Raw genomic sequence first — 22,328 nt, 5'->3', positions numbered from 1 at the left:
ATTCTTATAAAACAAAAAAAAACATAGATCGTGTACGAGGGACTATGCAAAAGAAAAAATGTACAGTGTTATAGAAAAATTAACCTAAACATGAGTTGCTCACCCAATCACTTGTAATAAAAATAACCGTAATATATATATATATATATATATATATATATATATTGAATAGGAAAAATAGATAAATCCGGTTGGCTATTTGTGTAAAATGCTGTCATTAAAAACCAGGGAATGCAATGTGCATATAAAGCTTATCATCATTAAGTGGCAACAACAGTAGAGAGGCAAGAGAGGGAGAATAAGGAGAGAGAGAATAATGCAAGGAGACAAAGCAAATGACAATATTTACAGAGAGTGTTTAAGGAACCATGCAGCCAGCCTTGGAAGTTATGCCACTGATGGCTGCGGAGAATTCACTCTTGACGACAATAACAACAACAATACTTCCCCACGCAGCGCAAGCTTACACTGCGCTGCCTGTGGTTGTCATCGTAACTTCCACCGTAAAGTTATGTACGGTGCTAGTTACAGCAACAATAGCAGCCGCGACCGAGAAATCGTGGCAGCAGAGTTGACTGACTACGGTGGAGGGAGGATGAGCGCCGCCCTGACAGCTGAGGAGTCACCGAGGAGCGGGAAGAAACGATTTAGGACGAAGTTTACGACGGATCAGAAAGAGAAAATGCTGGCATTTGCGGAGAAATTAGGATGGACGCTGCAAAGGAAAGATCAAGAAAATGAAACTGAAAGATTTTGCAGAGAGGTAGGGGTAAGTAGAAAGGTGTTTAAAGTATGGATGCATAATCATAAGAATAACACTTCCTCTGTATCCACTGGCAATGCATCTTCTCTTACTCAATAAGATTTTAGTAATTCTTACTTCTCAAGGAGTACTAGGTTAAGTTATTCCCTTTTTTATCCTTTTACTTTTGGTTAAATCCACTAATTTAGTATCCAAATCTTGTACTGCAGCACTTGAGACATCTCTTCCTTGTTCCTTTTTTCATTTTCTTCTGATACAACTATAAGAATCAATGAATGTCACTGCAGCTGAGTGTTAGGATGGTAACGTGCACCAATAAGGGCTGTGCTAGTTGAGTGGTAAGTACTCATTTATCTTTAACCATAAGTTTGGGGTTCAAGTCTGAATATGGAGTCGTCTTTGTGAGGGATTGTTGTACCCCAAATATGGGACTTCCCAAAGTGGATCCAAATTTAATCGGGCCAAATGCTTGTACCAAATACCAAATATCGGAGTGAAAATAGCACGGGCTAGCTAGTTTTCGGACTGGTAATTAAAAAATAGCCGACGTTTGCAAAGTCATTGAGAAATAGTCACTATTTTGCTGCAACACGGAAAATTCCAGCATAATATACTGGAGATTGGTGCATCCGTGTATGAACTTCCAGCATATTATGTTGGAACTCCACCACAAGGAAAGTTCTAGCATAATATACTGGAGATTGGAGCACATGTGCATGAACTACCAGCATATTATGTTGGAACTCCAATATATTATGATGGAACTCCAATATATTATGTCGGAAGTTCACATGTAAAAAATTCGAACTCTAGCATATTATGCTGGAATGTTTTCCGGATTTTGAACAGTGTTTTCATTCAGATTTATCTTTACATAAAAAGTGACAAAATTTTGATTAGTTTTGATACTGTTAGTTATTTTTCAATTACCACTTGAAAATTTGTACTATTTTTTAATTTCACCCAATATCGGACGGGAACCCAAAAAAAATGGTCATGGGCAGGGCACGTACGGTGCAGGAATGGCTTTATTCTTTCTTTAATGAGAAAAGAACACTAAAAGAAAGGCTTTCAACTTAAGTTCTAGCAAAAAATTAATATTACCAGTTCTACAATTTTAGAATTGTAGATAGGTACCAAACATATATATGCTGTTTTAGATCTATGTACAGCAATGGATAGGAGAATTTCTGATGCTTCTGAAATTTTATCCCTTTGGCCTACGGAAATCTATGTGTGGAGAAACTGTCTCTTGCGTTCAATATCCATAGATCAAAACTTGCATTGAACATTCTCTACTCTTTGGTTACCATTACAGAAAAAAATATTATAATTAATTAGAAAAAGCTAGCACAAAATGTAACATAAAATAAATACAAGGAAATATCAATTTTGTTTAGACTGTTAAACAGTCAGTGACTTGGATAGACTTGCATTTATACATCTTTCTGCAACATTTGTGGTTGGAATAAGTCACACTCGTAATGGACCAAATTTGGGAAAAGCATCGCGCTAAACGTGTCAAAACTAAGTCCATATCCTTATTTCCGTTCCTTGTAGAGCCCATCGGTTCAGTATTCTGTTTCGTGCTACTTGAAGTTCTACCCCGTTTTAGGTCATTCAAGTTGTATACAGGGCCGAGCTAGGAGACGCAACAGGGTTCTGTCTGAATTTCCTTCCCAAAAAATTACATTATATGTACAAGATTAGAATAATTGCTTAAGTTTATATAATATATGTTCAAAGAGGAAAGACTTCAACCTTAAAGTTGTCTCATGGTAAAAACTAGTACGACATATAAAGTGTTTACATCAAATCAATAGATGCATGATATGTGTTTGTAACGTACATTTTTATCACTTAATCAAGGATATTCTCTTCTCCTTTTCTTTTCTTGTTGTACTACTACGTTGCATAATTCCCTCCTCAACCTAACCTTTCTGAGTACGTACTATCAGAGTACATTCCTCCTCCCTGCAATTTCAACATATGACGACTCAAAAATTTTAATTCCAAAGTTTCAATACCCAGAATGACATTAACGAGTGGCTCAGAAGCAACTCTTTCTTAACATAAACATGCAGCCACGTGCCACAAAAATCATATTTTTCACCAATGATCAAATTATATACAAACGAAGTAAAGGATTTTGGGAAAATTATAATCTATACAAGTTCGAAAACAAGATTGTTTCCCCTTCACTGGACAGAATATTTGTGTTCATGAACTAGGACAAATCTTGGCCCTCTTACCCCTCTGGCTCTATTGTTCTTGTTGCATTAAACTATTGAAACTTAAGATGCTTTGGTTTTGAAACTATCCTTTTTTATTGATCAGCTCATGTGCTGTGCCCATTTACAATAGTTCAACCCAATTTAACTGCATATCATATTAATATTTTATACTATAATAAAAAAATATTCAGTTGTATACAAAAGCAAAACAATCCAGTGGTTCTCACAAATAGGAAAAGAAAGCAAATTCAAGTAGAAGGAAGTCACCTTTAATTTTACATATAAGAAAAATATCTAATCATGATCAAATGTTATGAAACTAAACTTTCAATATTGGCCAGTTTAATTACTATTAAGAAACTGTGAAAATCAAGAATCATGAAGTCGTTAATGTTGCTAAGATCATGAGGTCAGATAATAAAGAATTGACTCATGCATTTGAAATTGAACTAGCCTTTTTGGGCTGTCAATTGTCGACTTGTCCCAACTTCTATCCTTTCTTTCTAGAGACATCAATGGACACAAAACCGTATTATTTAAATCAACAACATAAATTCAATTCTTTCACTAAAACCTCTCAAATTATTTGTTTTACTAGTTTGTTAAGAACCTGAGTGGTCTGGTTCTTAACAATTGTTCCATTATCCAGTATAATGAATTCAGGACAAATAAATTATCCTAATTTATCTTGTTCGTTTATTCTATGTATCATTTAGGGTCAGGCTATACGATTAATTCACTGTTAAATTGGAGTGTAACTGTTTAGCAATTGTGAAATATCACGATTGTCGTATAAATATATAAAAAACAAAAGAAAGATAGTAATTAGTAAGAAAAGAAAAAAAGAACTATACACTTATAAAATATGCACTCCATGCCATATAGTAGTAATACTTTTCATCATGTAGAATATGTAACAAGTAAAGAAAATTTCAAAAGGTTTTTTCTTTTTCGGTATGATAACTAATGTATATATTCATATCATTGTGGTCATAGTTTGTTTACTTGTTAGCTTGATATGATAATTCATCATCCTGAATTACCCAGATTATTCATATCAGATCACTTGATTATGAAATTAAAATTTCATCAAGTGCCAGCAAGGTTAATGTATTAGAGCTGACTCAATGAGCACTCAGATTATTTGAAGAGTCAAAAACCCAACAACCAAAGAAGAATTAATCGGGATCAAGCGCTGAGAGATGCAAAGCGTCACGGTTCAATTAGGGCTCCCTTTTTCACCAGTCAGATTGGGGAGAAATTTAAAAAATTGCCATATTTACAAGTGGTCATTCAAAAATAGCCACAGTTTCAAAAGTAATAGAAATTTAGTCACTTTTCATGTAAAGATAAATCTGAATAAAAACACTATTCAAAATCCAAAAAAATACTCAGTATAATCAGGGGCGGATGCACTTTATATTAAGTGGTGTCATCCGACACCGCTTCGTCAGAAAATTTTAATACGCAAATTACTGCATATAAACAGGAATGACACCGCTTAAAAATTCTTTATCCGTAGCCTAAAGGTTAATCTTGACCCGTAGCCTAACGGTTAAGCGACTGACTATCATGTTTGAGATCAAGGGTTCGATCCCAATATGCTCTAAATTTTTAATGAATTTTAGAGCTCTTTTTGTTTCTAAAAATGGACGTCCTATGGGATCGTACTCCTGATCTCTCCATAGATGAAAAGAATTAGCTAAACCAATAGGCTAAGGCTTGGTTGTGTGAGCTAAAGCGATATATATATATATATATATATATATATCCTATAGAATCAATTATTTGTGCCTTTCTTAGTCTTTTTAGACAAGAGGAGTTGCTCTGATGGTAAGCAACCTCCACTTCCAACCAAGAGGTTGTGAGTTCGAGTCTCCCCAAGAGCAAGGTAGGAAGTTCTTGGAGGGAAGGATGTCGGGGGTCTATTTGGAAGCAGCCTCTCTACCCCAGGGTAGGGGTAAGGTCTGCGTACACACTACCCTCCCCAAACCCCACTAAGTGGGATTACACTGGGTTGTTGTTGTTGGTAGTCTCTTTAGCATCGACACCGCTTGCAAAAAATCCTGCGTACGCCCCTGAGTATAATATGCTGGAATTAATTCCAGTATATTATACTGGAGTTCGATCATAAGTATATTGGAACTAGTGTATAATATGCTGAAGTTCCAGTATAATATACCGGTCCAGCATAATATACTGGAGATTGGAGCATCGGTGCGCCAATCTCCAGTATATTATATTGGAACTTTCCGCGTGTTGGAGTTCCAGGTGAATATGCTGGAAGTTCATACACAGGTGCACCGATCTCTAGTATATTATGCTGGAACTTTCCGTGTTGCAGCAAAATAGTGACTATTTTTCAGTGACTTTGCAAATGCTGGATATTTTTGAATGACCAGTCCGAAAACTAACTAGTCCGTGCTATTTTTACGTCAGATTGAGTTATTCTCAATCAGCCCATCAGGAAAATATATCATGCCCAACCAGTGAAATATTGTGAGGGCTAGGTGGGTTACATAATTTTGGGCCAACTTTGGCACCCATAGCTTTATGATATAATCACCTCATTGAGTGATAAATAAAGAGGCTTTTTCGTATATATACCATATATGAAACTATATTACCAAATATGTTTATAGTTTGCTTATTACCCTTCATGTTAATAGTATTTCTACCTAATATATACAATGCATTAAATAAGGAATCACTGTAGCTTTATGATTCCTTATTTTGCGCGCTAAAAAAGAGGAATTAAATATTTTTCAGATCTTCCCCAACGCAAATCACGCACATTCCATAATTATCGTCGGCTTCACTCTGATCTTCCACAACGCAGAACAAGATTTTTCATACTATATTTTTGCGATATACTCTGTTTCGAGAAACTCTCTACATCTCTCTCTATTTCTCAATCGCAAATTTCAGTAATACAAAGCAAATGAAAAGAGAGCAGCAATTCCACCATTGACAGTCATTAAAAAGCTTGAAAGCTTTGAATTCAAATTTGGGTTTTAAAAAATCATTATTTGTTTGGATTGGGTGTTGGTGAAAATAATCGGGAATATGGTTTGGAGTTTATATCTCAATTTTGAGGGGTTTTGGTGAAGATTAGACTAGGTTTTGACTGAATTTTAGATTGAAACTCGAAGAAGAAGAAGAAGAAGAAGAAGAAGAAGAAGAAGAAGAAGAAGAAGAAGAAGAAGAAGAAGAAGACGACATATTGCAGAAATTGTAGATAAATTGTAGATTATTTGTATTCTGATTGTAGATGCTTTATTTTCTGTTTTCACAAATAAAAAACGGCTAAAACTTCTACAAATCTTCTGAAAAAACGCAATTATGTCAAAAATCCCAATTATGCTACAATTGAATGGGAATTAGAATATAAAAATTCAATGTACCTAGTTTGTAAATAAATTATAGATTATTTGTATTCTAATTTTAGATGCTTTGTTTTCTGTTTTCACAAATCAAAAACGACTAAAACTTCTACAAATTTTCTGCAAAAAACGCAATTATGTCGAAAATCCCAATTAAACTACAATCGAATGAGAATTGGGATATTAAAATTCAATATACCCAGTTTGTAGATATTTTGTAGATGAATTGTAGATTATTTGTATTCTGATTGTAGATGCATTTTTTTTTTGTTTTTACAAATCCAAAACGACTAAAACTTCTACAAAATCTTCTGCAAAAAATGCAATTATGTCGAAAATACCAATTAAGCTACAATTGAATGAGAATTGGGATATTAAAATTTAATGTACCCAGTTTGTAGATTCTTCCACCATTGCAAAAGCTCAGTTCGTCGATATTCTCTATGTGGCATAGGAATGTAAAAATTCCATACATATAGAGAGAGACCATTCAAAAATAAATTCTTCCATTTTCTATTATGCATGAATTGCTAAGATGATCTATAAGTGCGTCTGCGCACTGTAATAAGCTTATACTATATTTATTGTATGTATATCACATTAATTTTTAAGAAAGCTCATGTCGATTTTATGGATTCATCTACGTCTACAATTTTTGGGTAGCTTATGGCTCACTTTTTGCTCAATATTTGAATCCGGAAATTACTTGCCATAAGTAAGCAGTTCAATTTAAATGACGCTTTTCATTTTGAAGATTTTCAAGCATTAACATCTACTGCACCTTTTCTTTTGAATTTATCTTTTTTAGTATTAATATCTTAATATATTTTCTACCATTACCTACAGTTAAATTAATTTATCTTAAACTCGTAGTCCAATAGTATAACATAAATGAATTTTTGGGAGAGAGAGAAACGTGGGATGAGTGGGGATACTTATCTATACAGACTCCAAGGAATAAAAACGTACAATTAATTATACCCTTAATTAATTATGGTATAGAATTGATAATTTGGTATACTAAATGTAATCAAGTCAAACCTTAAACATTGAGGGTAATAAGGTATGTGGCATAGGAATGTAAAAATTCCATAAATAAAAGCAAAAACCAGAAATAAAACAGTTAAAGAGATAGCGAAGACACACACACACACTATAGCCTGGAAAGAAACCAAGGCAACTAACAAGATATTACCAATGCACTATCTAATTTCTCCTTTTCTTTTACCCTCTGAATGGGCAAGGGACTATAGCTGTATACACCATTAGCCCAGAAGTTAAAACATGTAAACTGAAAGGAGTCTAGATACTAGTAAAAGCATAGGGCACATTTGTTTGTCTTAACAACAACACAGAATATAAACTGCCAGCTTGAAGTTATAGTAACTAAGTGGCCGTCACAAAATACACGAGAATCTAAAGTCACTTGGCAAGCATCATGCGGACAAACTCCTCGTAATTAACTTGCCCATCACCATCAATATCTGCTTCTCGGATCATCTCATCCACCTCTTCATCAGTCAGCTTCTCTCCAAGGTTTGTCATTACATGACGAAGCTGAAATGTAAATTGTAGATATAAGAGGCTAAGAATCAGCTGCACACAATACTAGCAAAGGAAAAAACTACTAGCATGTTAAATTGCACTTTACTCATAATTACTTGCAGAAAATAACTTTTCTGCAGAAAGGTACCTCAGCTGCAGAAATAAAGCCATTCTGATCTTTATCGAAAACCTTGAAAGCTTCTTTGAGTTCTTCCTCAGAATCAGTGTCCTTCACAAGAATAGTCCAAATCATATTTCATCATGAAAGAGGTAAAAGCTGGAACATTTTGTTCCCAAGTATAAAAACTTAGAATTTGAGCACAATACTGCTAGATTTGGCGATTAAGAATATTTGACAAGCGATGAAGAAAGCATATTTCTGTTTTCCTTGTCATGTTTTTATAAGATGCAATGGGGAAACAATAACAAAATGCTAAAAGAATGAAAGGAAGAATTAACCAATCACTGATCCCTCGATGATTATACGATCTCAGGATAGTGACTTGGATATCTACATAGTCCTCTGCAGGTCAAGAACCATCTTTTCTATAAGAAAGAATGACTAATTGTAAAACCTTCTTACTAATAAATCTTGTCAAAATGTCTCATCGGTGCCTGCAGAACATAAAACAATGTTTCTCTTGAATGGTTTGATATAATCAAGGAAGGGTCCAGACAATTGCATACTCAATTTTGATCCAAAGATCACATAATATCAAAGTCGTCGACAGTATTTCACGTTGAAATACGACAAATATTTTAAAATGAACAGTGTCTGCATGTTATCGAGTTGATATCTAACAAGTACGAATATATGAAGTTGGATTACACCATGACAATCCCTAATCACAGAAAATAATTTACCAAAAAAAGTCAGAGCACTAAGATATGAACACAAATTGGTATATGCATAAAACAACCACAACTGCAAGAAACAGAAAGGATAATAACAGCAAAGTTGGCATCCACACTAGTCAAATAAGTCCAAATTGTCTATAAGATCAATTTTCAAGGAGGCATCTGAAAAAAGAACTTGAGAAAACCTGACATCATCACAAATATCTCAACAGCGCCAAATAAGAAATATTGTAACATAATATTAAAAAAGCTAGAACTCCTATACCTTCATCTTACGTGCCATCAGATTCAAGAACTCTGGAAAATCAATGGTTCCATTCTGATCAGCATCAACCTCGCTGATCATATCCTGTAGTTCAGCTTCAGTGGGATTCTGACCAAGTGATCTCATCACTGTTCCCAATTCCTTGGTAGTAATACAGCCTATAGAAGCAAATTTCAGATCACAACTAGAGCTTTTGATTTCGCTCGCGGCACATAGGCTATTTATTGAGATATAATCACCAGAAAACTAACTAACAACAATATTAACACAGAGAGTACACCTTAGGAGAATAAAATGAAGAATCCCCATTGGGACTTTAAGGAGCAAAGAGGGTGCAATTACATTGAGAAAATAAAAGGTGATAAAACTATGCAACGGTATCATATGAAAAAGCTCCCCCCCATCCCCCCCCCCCCAAAAAAAAAAAACTTTATCCAGCCAAAACGGATCACATAAACTTTCATCTTTCTCTGGATTTGAAACAACTCCAATAAAAAACACGGGGTAATACTGTAAACCGGCTTAGTAAAGGCACTTCATGAATTATAACTAAAAAGGAACAAGTAAACAAGGACTTCCATAAATGCTGCAAGACGCGATCAACCAATCAATCGAATGATACATGCAAAACTTCAAACAGAGTTTTAAGTGTGATAGGAATTGCCAAATGTGGCACAAAGTTTTCATATGTAACACATTAGGCACACCTTCAGGAAAAGTAAAAGCTAGTTCCATTACTAACAACTCTACAAATAGATAAAGTGTCTCTTCCTCAATAAATATTTTCGATATTCTCTATGAGCAGATTAGCGAAATTGAACAATCACTGATCCTACGATACTTAAACTCTAAGTCCGTCAACGTCTTCAACTATTAAACGATCCACCAATCCTACGAAATTTAGTTCCTAAGCATTTTTCTTTCTTCAGTTTATACCAGAACAACAAAACCAACTAAACGGCGTAACTTAGGTTTTCAATAGCAAGTTCTAGCACTTGGCCAGTAAATCGCGAAAATTGAAAGTCAACCAAAAAAAGTGTAGCTAAAGCTTAGATCTACTCCAAAATCAACAAATCAGAAGCAATAACATAAACAACGTCTCCTTCACCCAAAAAAAAATGCATAAAAAAATCATCACATCATCAGACTACCGTAAGGTTTAGAATAAAATGAGTAGTATTACCATCGCCGTCCTTGTCGAAAAGGCTAAAGGCCTCCTTGAACTCAGCGATCTGCTCCTCCGTTAGCTGCTCTGCCATTTCTCTCTCTCTTTTTTCACGATTTCAAAGAACCCTATGCGCAAGTTTTATGCCTTTTGATTTCGTTTTTGGCACTTTGACCGTTTTTAAAGAAACGGAAAACGAGTAGAAATATCTTGACTCGCCGATAATACAGGGCACCTCGAAATAATATGGAAATATCGTACGATAAATATTCCACACCAGTGGGCCCTGAATTCGAGGACGCGTCATTTCGAGTACTTGCTTTTTCCCTTTTAGTTTTTGAAAATTTGAAAAATTTTACTAAAACAAGGCTAAAAGATAAAATAAATTCAAATCTTCTAAGAGAGAATATAATGAGCCAGTAATATGTTGATGGTATACCACGTGAAACAAATTTTGTTACCATATTTGCACCTAAAACTTTCAAAATTAAAATAAGTTCTTAATCCGAAGACTTCCTTTATACACAGAAATTTTAGTGATGTGGATTTAACGAAATCTAGTGGTAGGCTCCTATGTTACAGTTAGGTACAGATACAGTCATAAGATATAAAAAAAATTCTCATTCAAACTTTTTTCGTGATAAACTTAAAGAAGAAAACATTATCATAGCAAGAAATCTTTTTTGAACTTATTAAGGCCATTATCTCGGTGAATTACTTGTTAAGTTTAATTATAATATGAAACTTAAACAAAAATGTTACGATTAGGGAAAATTGCTATAAAAATGGCACACACGTTCATAACTGTACAAAAACAGTACTCCCTCCGTTTCAATTTATGTTAACCTGTTTGACTGGGTACAGAATTTAAAAAAATATGAAGACTTTTATAATTTGTGGTCCTAAACAAGTCATAAAGGGGCCCAGAATATTTGTGTGGTTATAAAAGCTTCTCATTAAGGATAAAATTGTAAATTTAAGCTAAATTATTACTAAATTTAGAAAGAAGTCATTCTTTGGAACGGACCAAAAAGAAAGTTCACGTAAATTGGTATAGAGGGAGTAGTATAAAATACTCTTTGAGCTGTAGAATATTTTTGAAAGAATCCTAGTGGGACCATTTTAATGACATGAATCGTGAGTCGTGACCATTTTGAAACATAGTACTCCACTAATAATCTTGGTTTGCTTTCAAATTTCCACCTAATTACCCAGCAAATGAATCCTCAAATTTTCAGCAATTTCCCTTCAGCTGCTCTTTTCTTTCTTGGTTTGTCCCTTTTTCCTTTTCTTCTTTTTTCACTTTGGTTTTGTACTCGTTAGTCTCTTTCTTTGTCTGTTCTCTTTTGTTCACTGCTTGGACTTCTCTCTCCCTTTTAGATACGGGGTCAAATGATTTTTGTGGGTCATTACAAATTTGTTTTTAGTCTTATGACAACGTCTCTTTATTCTACGCATTGAAGATTCACTTTTACATATACGAGATCTACATAAAAGAATATAAAAAAAAATATTTTTTAATGGAATTTTTACATTCTTATGCCACATAGAAAACTTTGTTACCCTCAATGTTTAAGATTTGACTTAATTACATTTAGTATACCAAATTACCAATTCTATACCATAATTAATTAAGGGTATAATTAATTGTACATTTTTTACTCCTTAATTAAAGGAATTTGCACGTTTCTCTCTCCTAACCCCTCAGTCCCACCCACGTTTTACCTATACCCACATTCTTTTTACCATTTTTCATCTTCTGAAACTAAATTCTCCCTCTAAATTCACAGAAGAAGAAACCTTTCAACAAAGTTGGTTCCCCATTTTACTCCAGTGGAAGTTCATCAATGAAGAACAACAAAGTTCATCAAAATTGAAGTCAAATCTTCAAAGTTCATACACACATTTACCTTCAGCTTCAAATTTTCTCAATGAAGAAGAACAAACCTTCAAAGAGATAAGAGAACAGCAATTCCACTATTGACAGCCATTAAAAAGCTTTGAAGCTTTGAATTCAAATTTGGGTTTTCAAAAATCATTATTTGTTTTGATTGGGTGTTGTTGTAAATAATTAGAAATATATTTTGGAGTTTATATCTCAATTTTGAGGGGTTTTGGTGAAGATTTAGACTTGGTTTTGGCTGAATTTCAGATTGAAACTCGAAGAAGAAGAAGAAGAAGAAGAAGAAGAAGAAGAAGAAGAAGAAGAAGAAGAAGAAGAAGAAGAAGAAGATGACATATTGCAGAAATTGTAGATAAATTGTAGTTACAGTTGGATTGATCAGAATTTGAACTAAATACATCTTCGCCGCCGTTGACGGTTTCCGACGAGGAAACTCCTCTGTTCTATACTTCTCCATTCTCCATTTCTTATTTTTACTTCTGTTTTACGTTTTTTATTTATAATCTGAGTTTCTTGATTTCGTACACTTTATACACACATTTGATACAACAAAAATATAAAGTAGTTACAGTTAGATTGATCAGAATTTGAAATAAATAAAAGAGATTTTTATATTCCTATGCCACATATATTTCAAATTCTATGGAAATATGATTTTACGGTAATATCTATAAAATTCCTACATTTATCTACAAATAAACTACACATCAGTTTTAGGATGTATAAAGCAATATTGTTTTCATAATTATCTACAAAATTACTACATTTATACTACAATTAAACTACAATCTATGTTGAAAAAATGTTGACTACAAAATTTTTCTCTTCATCTACAAATTTTCTACAAAAATTCTACAAATATACTACAAATCAATTTAAGTATGTATAAAGCAGTATTATTTGTAAGGGTATCTACATAATTACTATATTTATACTACAATTAAACTACAATCTATGTTGAAAATCTACAAATTACCTTCAAAATATCTACAAACTGGGTACATTGAATTTTAATATCCCAATTCTCATTCAATTGTAGCATAATTGAGATTTTTGACATAATTGCGTTTTTTCAGAAGATTTATAGAAGTTTTAGTCGTTTTTTTATTTGTGAAAACAGAAAATAAAGCTTCTACAATCAGAATACAAATAATCTACAATTTATCTACAAAATATCTACAATTTATCTACAATTTCTGCAATATGTCTTCTTCTTCTTCGAGTTTCAATCTGAAATTCAGTCAAAACCAAGTCTAATCTTCACCAAAACCCCTCAAAATTGAGATATAAACTCCAAATCATATTCTCAATTATTTTCAACAATACCCAATCCAAACAAATAATGATTTTTGAAAACCCAAATTTGAATTCAAAGCTTTCAAGCTTTTTAATAGCTGTCAATGGTGGATTTGTAGCGATTTTGATTTAATGACAAACTGAAATTTTGATTTGTAGCGATTGTGAGAATATCGAAGAACAGAATTTGATTATAAATTGAAGATAAAGGATTTCCGTGATATGATTTGATCTGATTTACGCCAAATCTTTTTAGAAGATTCTGTTCCTGAATTTTAGCTGGACAAATTAGGAAGATTCAGCTACTATTAATTAGTATTTAATGATTGGTATAATAACTGTAGAAAAAATGTGGACAGGACAGATAAATTAAAAATTATGCACATTTTTGATAATAAGGTTTCATACATGGTATAGGAAAGAAAAAATCTCTTTTTTTATTTTAACATTCCATGAAGGCCCATTTCCTTCTAGATTCGTCATTTCGTTGTGCGTTTGCGTGTGCGGGAATAGTCTATTTCTCCTTTTGTACTGGGGTTAAAATGAGAATGGGTGCACACAAGATTTTGAGATTTGGAAAAAATTATTGGCATTTGGTATATCACACTAGCTAAATTAAGTAATTTGACCTTTGAAAGTCTCAGATTAATATAATACTACATAATGGGGTAAGTAATTAACAACAACGCTTGATGTTTACACTTGATATATGCATGGAAAATGCTTATCCACGTTTGACGGTTACATCAACTTAAACCAAACAGCTCTAATTAACTTATAAATTTTTAAGTAAAAAATATGTTGAGAAGGGAATAACTTAGCACGTTATGAGCACATGTGATGGTTAGTTAGGAGATAACAACTTATAGTTATTTGGTAAGTGAGTAGTACAGCCGTAATTAACTGTCATTAGTTAGAATAGTTAGTGAGTATCTATATTTCTATTAAAGCAATAAAGTTGTCATATATAATTGACATTGTGGTTAATCCAAATAGCAAGCTATTAAAAAGTCACTTTGCATTCTTAAAGTGAGTTTAGCAGGAGATTTTCAAATAAGAAAATAGAACATATGGAATCCCATTTTAAGAAAATCTTAGTTTTTTTAATAGTTTTGATTCTTATATAGCAATTTTCAATTCAATTTTGTTATGGATCTTTAATTGTTTCATATCCGCCTAAGTAGTTTTATTGTCCCGACAAATATTTAAAAAAAATAGGGATTTATCAAGATAATTAAAAGTTGTGTCAATTTCTTATAAATGTGCAGAAGTCATATATAATACTATAATTATGGGGAAAAAGAGAAGATAATAAACAAATAATACTCAAAAATATTATTGATAAGTTTAAACGTTAATCTGAGCTATAGAATAAAAGAACACAAGAATAAAAATAGATAAAAAATTTTATTACAAAGAGAAAACAAAGTCATATACAAATCTATAGAAACATTCATGGATATAAAAAAGCTATAAGAATTACTTAACAAAAAGGAAGACGAAATAAATAAAGCTATATAAACTGTTAAAAAAAAGAAAATAGTAAATTGCTCTTCCACACAGTAAATAACAAAAATTTAAAATAAAATTAAAACTCAATATTCTATATTGAAAATAAAGGATAACATAAATTTACGCTTGAAATAATGTCATATGCATTAAACTATATATTTAAGATTTATGTATTTTTTATGTATAATGATAGTGATAATAATAACGATAATAATTTATATTTTTCTATCTATTTATTCTACTAAACAAAATCAAACAAAAGCTTATCCAAGCTTTTGAATTGAAAAAAAAAAACGCAAAGAAGAAAAAATACCTTGAGATTTTGGTAATCTATATCTAGCTATATATCCATATATCAATATCTATATTTTTCTGACAGTGAAAATATTACTATAACATTTAGATATAATATGTTCAAACAATTAAGAAAATATTTTTCTGTGATTAATATTTGAATGGAGTGCAGTTAGTTTGAGTTTGAATGCATAGCATAATTATTTGAAAATGCGGTCCAGTTTAAAAAAATAAAATGATAAGAATTATTTGAGTTTGAGATGGGATTATTTTAAAAAATATTACGTAAATAATTAAAATGACAGTAAAAATATTATTACAATATTTAGAAATAATGTGATCAAAAAATTAAGAAACTTTTTTTCTATGATTAAATAAATTTTTAAAAATGCAAAATAAATTTCTAATATTGGTAATTTTAAACAATGAAAATTAAAAATTAAATTTTATCTTATAGCTTAAAAAGACAAATATTTAACTGCATCTAATACAAAATTAATTATAAAAGAACTCAATACATTTGGAACATGATAATCAAATAACTTATGTATTAATATTTTAGACTTATGATTAATATATGAATCGAGTGTAGTTAGTTTGAGTTTGAATGCATAACATAATTTTTTAAAATGTGGTCCAGTTTAGAAAATAAAATGATAAGAATTATTTGAGTTTGAGATGAAATTGTTTTTAAAAATATATTACGTAAAGAATTAAAATGATAGTAAAAATATTATTACAATATTTAGAAATAATGTGTTCATAAAATTAAGAAATTTTTTTCTATGATTAAATAAATTTTTAAAAATACAAAATAAATTTCTAATATTGGTAATCTTAATAATGAAAATTAAAATAAAAATTAAATTTTATCTTATAGCTAAAAAAGAAAGAAAATTTAACTGCATCTAATACAAAATTAATTATAAGAGAACTCAATACATTTGGAACATGATAATCAAATAACTTATGTATTTATATTTTAGACTAATTAAAAGTTACAATTTAAAATAAAATATGACATTATTCCGGTTATAGGTAAAATATTAATATAAAACTAATTAACATTTATAGTAGGAAAGAGAATATATATTAAAAAGAAAACAGAGGTAGTGTGAGGATACTTATACTTTAATTAATTTTAATATAGATAAAATAAAATAATTAATTATATTTAAAAATACTACTAACAAATTTAAATGATTAAAATATTATGAATAAGAGGATAAAAGCATAAAAATATATCAAATTTCGAGAATAAAATATTCATTTTTATCACATACTATTAAAAGGATAATAAGCAAGATATTAATTTAATTATAAGCTAACAAAAAAATTATATGATGGTATAATAATATGAAATATGAAATATTAAATAACACAATAACTATAAGAAAAGAACAAAAAAAAAGAATTTACGTAAAAATGATGTGATGAATAAGACATATTTGACTTCCTGATAAAAATAAAGTGATTGTAAGAATTGTGTTAAAATAATATGATCTAATGTGCTCGAACAAGACAGATCACGATATGACATGTTTAGTATTCTTTAATATCGACAACGGAACGAAATGCAAGTACTAAAATCAAGGTGTTAGGTTGCTACAAATATATGTTAAAAAGATTGGTTGTCTACTACGAGATTTGATCAATAATTTCATATCCTGCTTCATAATTAAATTCTCGTGTTATATAATTTTTATTTGAGAGATATATATTTTAAGGTTATTTGTACATGATTCAAACAACATACATCGCAATTTGAAATAATTTGTCCGCGCATCGCGCGGGTACTAATACTAGTATATATTAAAGAAATAAAGTTGCTATATATAATTGGCATTGTGGTTAAGGCAAGTGGCAAGCTATTAAAAAGTCACTTGGCATTCTTAAAATGAGTTTAGGGGGAGTGTAACGACCCGCCTGGTCGTTTTGCCTTTTAGAACCCCGTTCCCCTAAATAAAATTTCCCATGCTTTCTTTAGCTAATTTACGACTTGCGTGGACGGTTGGTTCGGGAATTGGAAGAGTTTTGAGTGAAATATGCCCATTTGATTCGTTAGGATTCTCTTAAAAGACTAAGTTTGACTTTGGTCAACATTTTGAGCAAACGGACCCGGGGGAAATATGAGACATGAGCATATGCCCGGAATCGAATTCCGAGGTCCCTAGCCCGAGAAATGAATTTTTCTTAGAAATTGTTAATTTGAAGTTTTAAGGATTTAAAGAAACTAAGTAATGATTGATTTCATGGGTATCAGGCTCGTATGTTGGTTCCGAATCCCGGTACAGGTCCGAAATATCATTTAAGACTTGTCCGTCAAATTTGGTGTCAATCTGAGTAGTTTAAGGGCGTTTTGGCCCGTTAGAGGAAAATTAAGAACTTGAAGTTCATAAGTTTGATTCATTTGGTTTTAGGGGGTGATTCCTAGATTTAGCGTTGTTTCGGGTGTTTTGAAGGTTCGAGTAGGTCCGTCTCGTGATTTCATACTTGTCGGTATGTTCGGGCGGGGTCCGGGAACCCCAAGCGTCAATCGGACGACGCTCGAGTGAAGTGAATTTTTTTAGAAAGAGCTAAAGCTTGTTGCTTCTGTCATAACCGCACCTGCGGTTGGTGGACCGCAGGTGCGAGACCGCAGATGCGGTCGTGCCATCGCAAAAACGGCCCAGGACAGGCCAGGCCAGGAACTGCAGAAGCGGCTCCCAAGCCACAGAAGCGGCTCCGCAGATGCGGCCTGGAGACCGCAGATACGGTCCTAGCTCTTTGGCCCATTTTCGCAGGTGCGACCCATCTCTCGCAGATGCGGTCCCCTGATCGCAGATGCGAAAATCGCTGGGCAGTGAGGTTCATTTAATACGGGTTCTAAGTCATTTTTATCACATTTTCACTCCTCCATTGGGCGATTTGAGAGCTTTTGAGAGAAGGACTTCACCTAGCATCTTGAGGTAAGTGTGTACTACCTATTTCTAGTTTAATATCATTGTCTTAGGTAGATTAAACACTAGTATTAAGGTGAAATCATGGGGTTAGAGCACAAACCTTGGGTTTTAATAAAACTTATATTTAACCACGAAAATTGTTATGGAAGTAATTAGAAATCATATATTATTGATCCTTAGGTTGTAGAGAACAACTTCCTTTGAAAAATCTCGGAATCCGGGCACGTGAGCCCAGGGTCGGATTTTAGGAAACTTGTGTTAATGTTTGGGAGATTGCTTAAATAGCTAGGATTCGATCTTGGGAGTCTATATTAACTAGTTCTTACTTAATTTAATTAGTTTGGGATCATTCGGCGCCGAATTGCGGGCTTGGACTCGTTCTTGGTATTGGAAGTGCACTTTGGAGCGAGGTGAGAGTCTCCTTTCTAACCTTGTAAGAGGGAATTGTCCCAATAGGTGTAATAATTGAATAAATTGCAACTATATGCGGGGGCTACGTACGCACTAGGTGACGAGAGTCCGTGCGTAGCTACTATTATGCTAAGTTCGGGTAGTCTAGGACCCATAAGCATGCTCTATGTGATATACTTGTAACTTGATGCCTAAAATCGAATTCGTATAAACCATGTTGAATAAGTTAAATGAGACTAGTGGTAGGAACCTAATTTTCCTTGGCCTTTTAAAGAGAAATTGAACATACCCGTGAATGACTGCTCTAAGAGTTATATACTGTTGTCTGCCTGTTGCTGTGTTTAATTATGTTTGACCGCGTCGCATGGTTGATTCGCGAGCGGGGTAATAGATGCATCTATGGTTCGAGCCGTTCGACCCTCGGCAGTGCACAATTTATTTTTATGTTGGATCGGGCCGTACGTCCCTCGGTATTACTTGTGCATGTTCTTGCTTAGTGTTTTCTCTGTGAACTAGACTTCATATCTGCTTGAAGTATCCCTCGGTATATATATATATATGGATACCCACGATAATATTTGGAAAGAAACTATTATTCTACGCTCATTAATGCTCATAACTTGTGCTAGTCCTGCTTATTATAAATTCTTCTCACATTATTTGACCCTAGTAAGTATCAAGTCGACCTTTCATCTCTACTTCTTCGAGATTAGACGGGATACTTACTGGATACATATTGTTTATGTACTCATACTACACTTCTGTACTTAATTGTACTGGATCTGAGGCAGGTACATCTGGCTACCAGTCTGGTGCGCGCCTCTGATTCATAGACCGAGACTTCCACGGTGAGCTCCTCCCTTCCTATACCGCTCAGCATCCGGATAGAGTCTTTTTCTTACTTTTGCTGTCTATTCTATCTCAGACAGTAGGATAGAGTTACTCATTTGAACATTCTACTAGTTGCCTAACACTTGTGACACCAGGTCTTGGCACACACAGTGGTAGACATTTGTTTTTTTGGGGTTGTATAATCATTTGATACATTATTTATTGCTTCTGGTCTAAATTTTAATTTGAGAATCTGCCACACCTATTTTTGATAAAGGTAAAACGAGATCTTAATTATATTTTCTACGTTGGCTTGCCTGACAATGGTGTCGGGCGCCATCATGACCTATTATGGAAATGGGTTGTAACAACATGGTATCAGAGTACTAGGTTCACATAGGTCTCACAAGTCATGGGCAAACCTAATAGAGTCTTGTAGATCGGTACGGAGACGTCTGTATTTATCTTCGAGAGTCTATAGGGTATTAGGAAAAACTACTCTTTATTCATTTCCTATCGTGCAATGGTCGGTATACTATATATCTCCTCTTCTATTCTCTCACAGATGGTGAGGACACGCACGACTGATGTTCCAGACCCAGGCAGAGCCGCTCCCCCATTGCTAGAGGCCGAGGCAGAGGCCAAGGGAGGGCACCGGCCTGTGGTAGGGGACGAGGGCGTCCCAGAGCTATTCCAGTAGTACCACCAGCAGATCCCGCGGGAGATCTTATTATTGAGGAGCAGGGCGAGGTGCCCGCAGCTGAGCCTACCCTGACAGACTTTATGACGACACCGGGATTCTAGGAGGTCATGAACCGTATACTACGGTTCATGGTTTCTATGACTCAGGCTAGGTTATTTCCAGAAGATCCAGCCACATCACATGCAGGAGGGGGAGCACAGACCCCTACTGCTCAGGCTCCTGGCCATGCAGCTGCAGTCTATCAGACTACGGGCGCACTACCCGCGGATGGGGCTCAGCCAGTTGCTGCAGTGGAACCCCAGCCTAGGCCAGCTGCGGAGGGCGATCCATAGAAGTTATTGGATAGATGGACTAGGCTTCACCCTCCGGTCTTCGGGGGCGAGCGTCATGAGGATGCCCAAGACTTTATTGACAGGTGCAGGGACATACTGCATAACATGAGGATATTGGAGTCGCATAAAGTTGACTTTACTACTTTTCAGCTTGAGGGCAGGGCCCGTAGATGGTGGCGGTCCTATGTTCTTGGCAGGCCAGCAGGTTCTCCTCCCCTTACTTGGGGTCAGTTCACACAGTTATTCCTGGATAGGTATATTCCACCCTCTTAGAGGGAAGAACTACGGTATCAGTTTGAGCATCTTGAGTAGGGTCAGATGTCTATGACCGATTATGAGGCGAGGTTTTCTGAGTTGTCTCGCCACACACTCATGATACTTCCCACGGATACAGAGAGAGTGCGGAGGTTCATTATGGGGTTACACCCCACTATTCAGGCTGGCATGGCCCAAGAGGTGGATATGGGTACTGAGTATCAGCTAGTGGTAGAGATAGCTCGCAGGATTGAGGATTATCGCCAGAGGGGTAGGGAGCAGATGCAGCAGGATAATAGGGCTAGATTTTTTGGAGAGTTCAGAGGTGCCCCAACTATGGGTAGAGGTCACTTCGGGAGGGGTCAGCCCAGCAGACCCCCGCATTCAGCACCACCACCCCCTTCCCAAGGTGCTCTAGTGAGACCTTATTTCAGTGCGATGACGGAGAGTTCTTACCACCCACCAGCCGTTCAGGGTTCCTCCGGCAGGTATTCTGGTAATTAGGGTTCTTCCAAGGACCACTTCAGTGCCGTACCAGAAAGTTCATATCACCCACCAGCCATCCAGGGCTCTTCCAGTGGGTATTTGGGTCAACAGGCTCAGACTTCAGGGCAGTAGGCTATGGTACCGAGAATGTGCTATGAGTGTGGAGATCCGGGTCACATGAAGAGGACCTACCCCAGACTTCGGGGCAAGGCAGTGCAGCAGGCTCAGCAGCCCAGCCACCTAGAGGTGGAGAGCAGGCTGGTAGGGGCCGTCCTAGATGGGGAGGCCAGGCAGGGAGAGGTCAGCCAGCTACTGCTCAGCCAGGTGGAGGCCAGCCAACCGGCGCTCCAGCCAAATTCTATGCCCTTCCAGCCAGGCCAGATGCATTGGCCTCAGATGCCGTCATCACAGGTATTATTTTCATCAATGGTAGAGATGCTTCGGTATTATTTGATCCAGGGTCTACTTATTTATACGTATCATCCCTGTTTGCTCGATTCCTGGTTATATCTCCTGAGCCTTTGGGCACTCTTATTCATGTACCCACCCCTGTAGGTGATTCTGTGGTTGTGGATCAGATCTACCGGTCCTATGTGGTCACATTATGTGGTATCAAGACTAGAGCAAATCTCCTATTGCTTGATATGATCGATTTTGAGGTCATCCTGGGCATGGATTGGTTATTTCCATATTACGCCGTCCTAGATTGCCATGCCAAGACTGTTTCACTAGTGATGCCAGGGTTGCCGAGGTTGGAGTGGAGGGGTTCCACAGTTGATACACCTAGTTGGGTTATTTCTTTTCTGAAGGCTCGGTATATGGTTGAGAAGGGGTGTTTGGCTTATCTAGATTATGTTCGGGATACCACCGTAGAGTCTCCGACGATTGATTCAGTTCCTGTAGTTTGAGAGTTCGCCGATGTGTTTCCTTCTGATCTTCCCGACATGCCGCCGGATCGCGATATTGATTTCTATATTGATTTGGCTCCAGACACCCAACCTATATCTATTCCACTATACCGTATGGCTCCTAAGGAGTTAAAGGAGTTGAAGGAGCAGCTTGAGGAGTTATTGATGAAGGGGTTTGTTAGGCCCAGTGTATCGCCTTGGGGTACACCAGTGTTATTTGTAAAGAAGAAGGATGGGACTAT

The 22,328-nt window shown here is 34.9% G+C and overlaps 3 protein-coding genes across 3 annotated transcripts; 2 read left to right on the top strand and 1 right to left on the bottom strand.

The window, feature by feature from the left end:
• Nucleotides 1-251: 251 nt before the first annotated feature.
• LOC104226401 (zinc-finger homeodomain protein 11-like) lies at nucleotides 252-1,063 on the top strand. Its single transcript, XM_009778395.2, has one exon. The coding sequence runs from the start codon at nucleotides 317-319 to the stop codon at nucleotides 860-862; it is 546 nt and encodes a 181-aa protein (XP_009776697.1). The 5' UTR covers nucleotides 252-316; the 3' UTR covers nucleotides 863-1,063.
• Nucleotides 1,064-7,448: 6,385 nt separating this feature from the next.
• On the bottom strand, nucleotides 7,449-10,451 carry LOC104226402 (calmodulin). The gene is made up of 4 exons (XM_009778396.2): nucleotides 10,232-10,451; nucleotides 9,049-9,206; nucleotides 8,074-8,154; nucleotides 7,449-7,937 (listed from the first exon to the last, which is right to left on the bottom strand). Exons 1-4 carry the CDS (start codon nucleotides 10,305-10,307, stop codon nucleotides 7,803-7,805), a joined length of 450 nt encoding a protein of 149 aa, XP_009776698.1. The 5' UTR covers nucleotides 10,308-10,451; the 3' UTR covers nucleotides 7,449-7,802.
• A 10,304-nt stretch (nucleotides 10,452-20,755) lies between these two features.
• LOC138888267 (uncharacterized) lies at nucleotides 20,756-22,086 on the top strand. Its single transcript, XM_070170098.1, has 2 exons — nucleotides 20,756-21,188; nucleotides 21,362-22,086. The coding sequence occupies exons 1-2, from the start codon at nucleotides 20,756-20,758 to the stop codon at nucleotides 22,084-22,086; spliced, it is 1,158 nt and encodes a 385-aa protein (XP_070026199.1).
• The last annotated feature ends 242 nt before the right edge of the window (nucleotides 22,087-22,328 follow it).

Source organism: Nicotiana sylvestris, chromosome 3 (assembly GCF_000393655.2).
Source record: "Nicotiana sylvestris chromosome 3, ASM39365v2, whole genome shotgun sequence".
Classification (NCBI taxonomy): domain Eukaryota; kingdom Viridiplantae; phylum Streptophyta; class Magnoliopsida; order Solanales; family Solanaceae; genus Nicotiana; species Nicotiana sylvestris.
The sequence above is the reverse complement of the archived record's forward strand: the minus strand, read 5'-3'. Positions and strand labels throughout refer to the sequence as shown.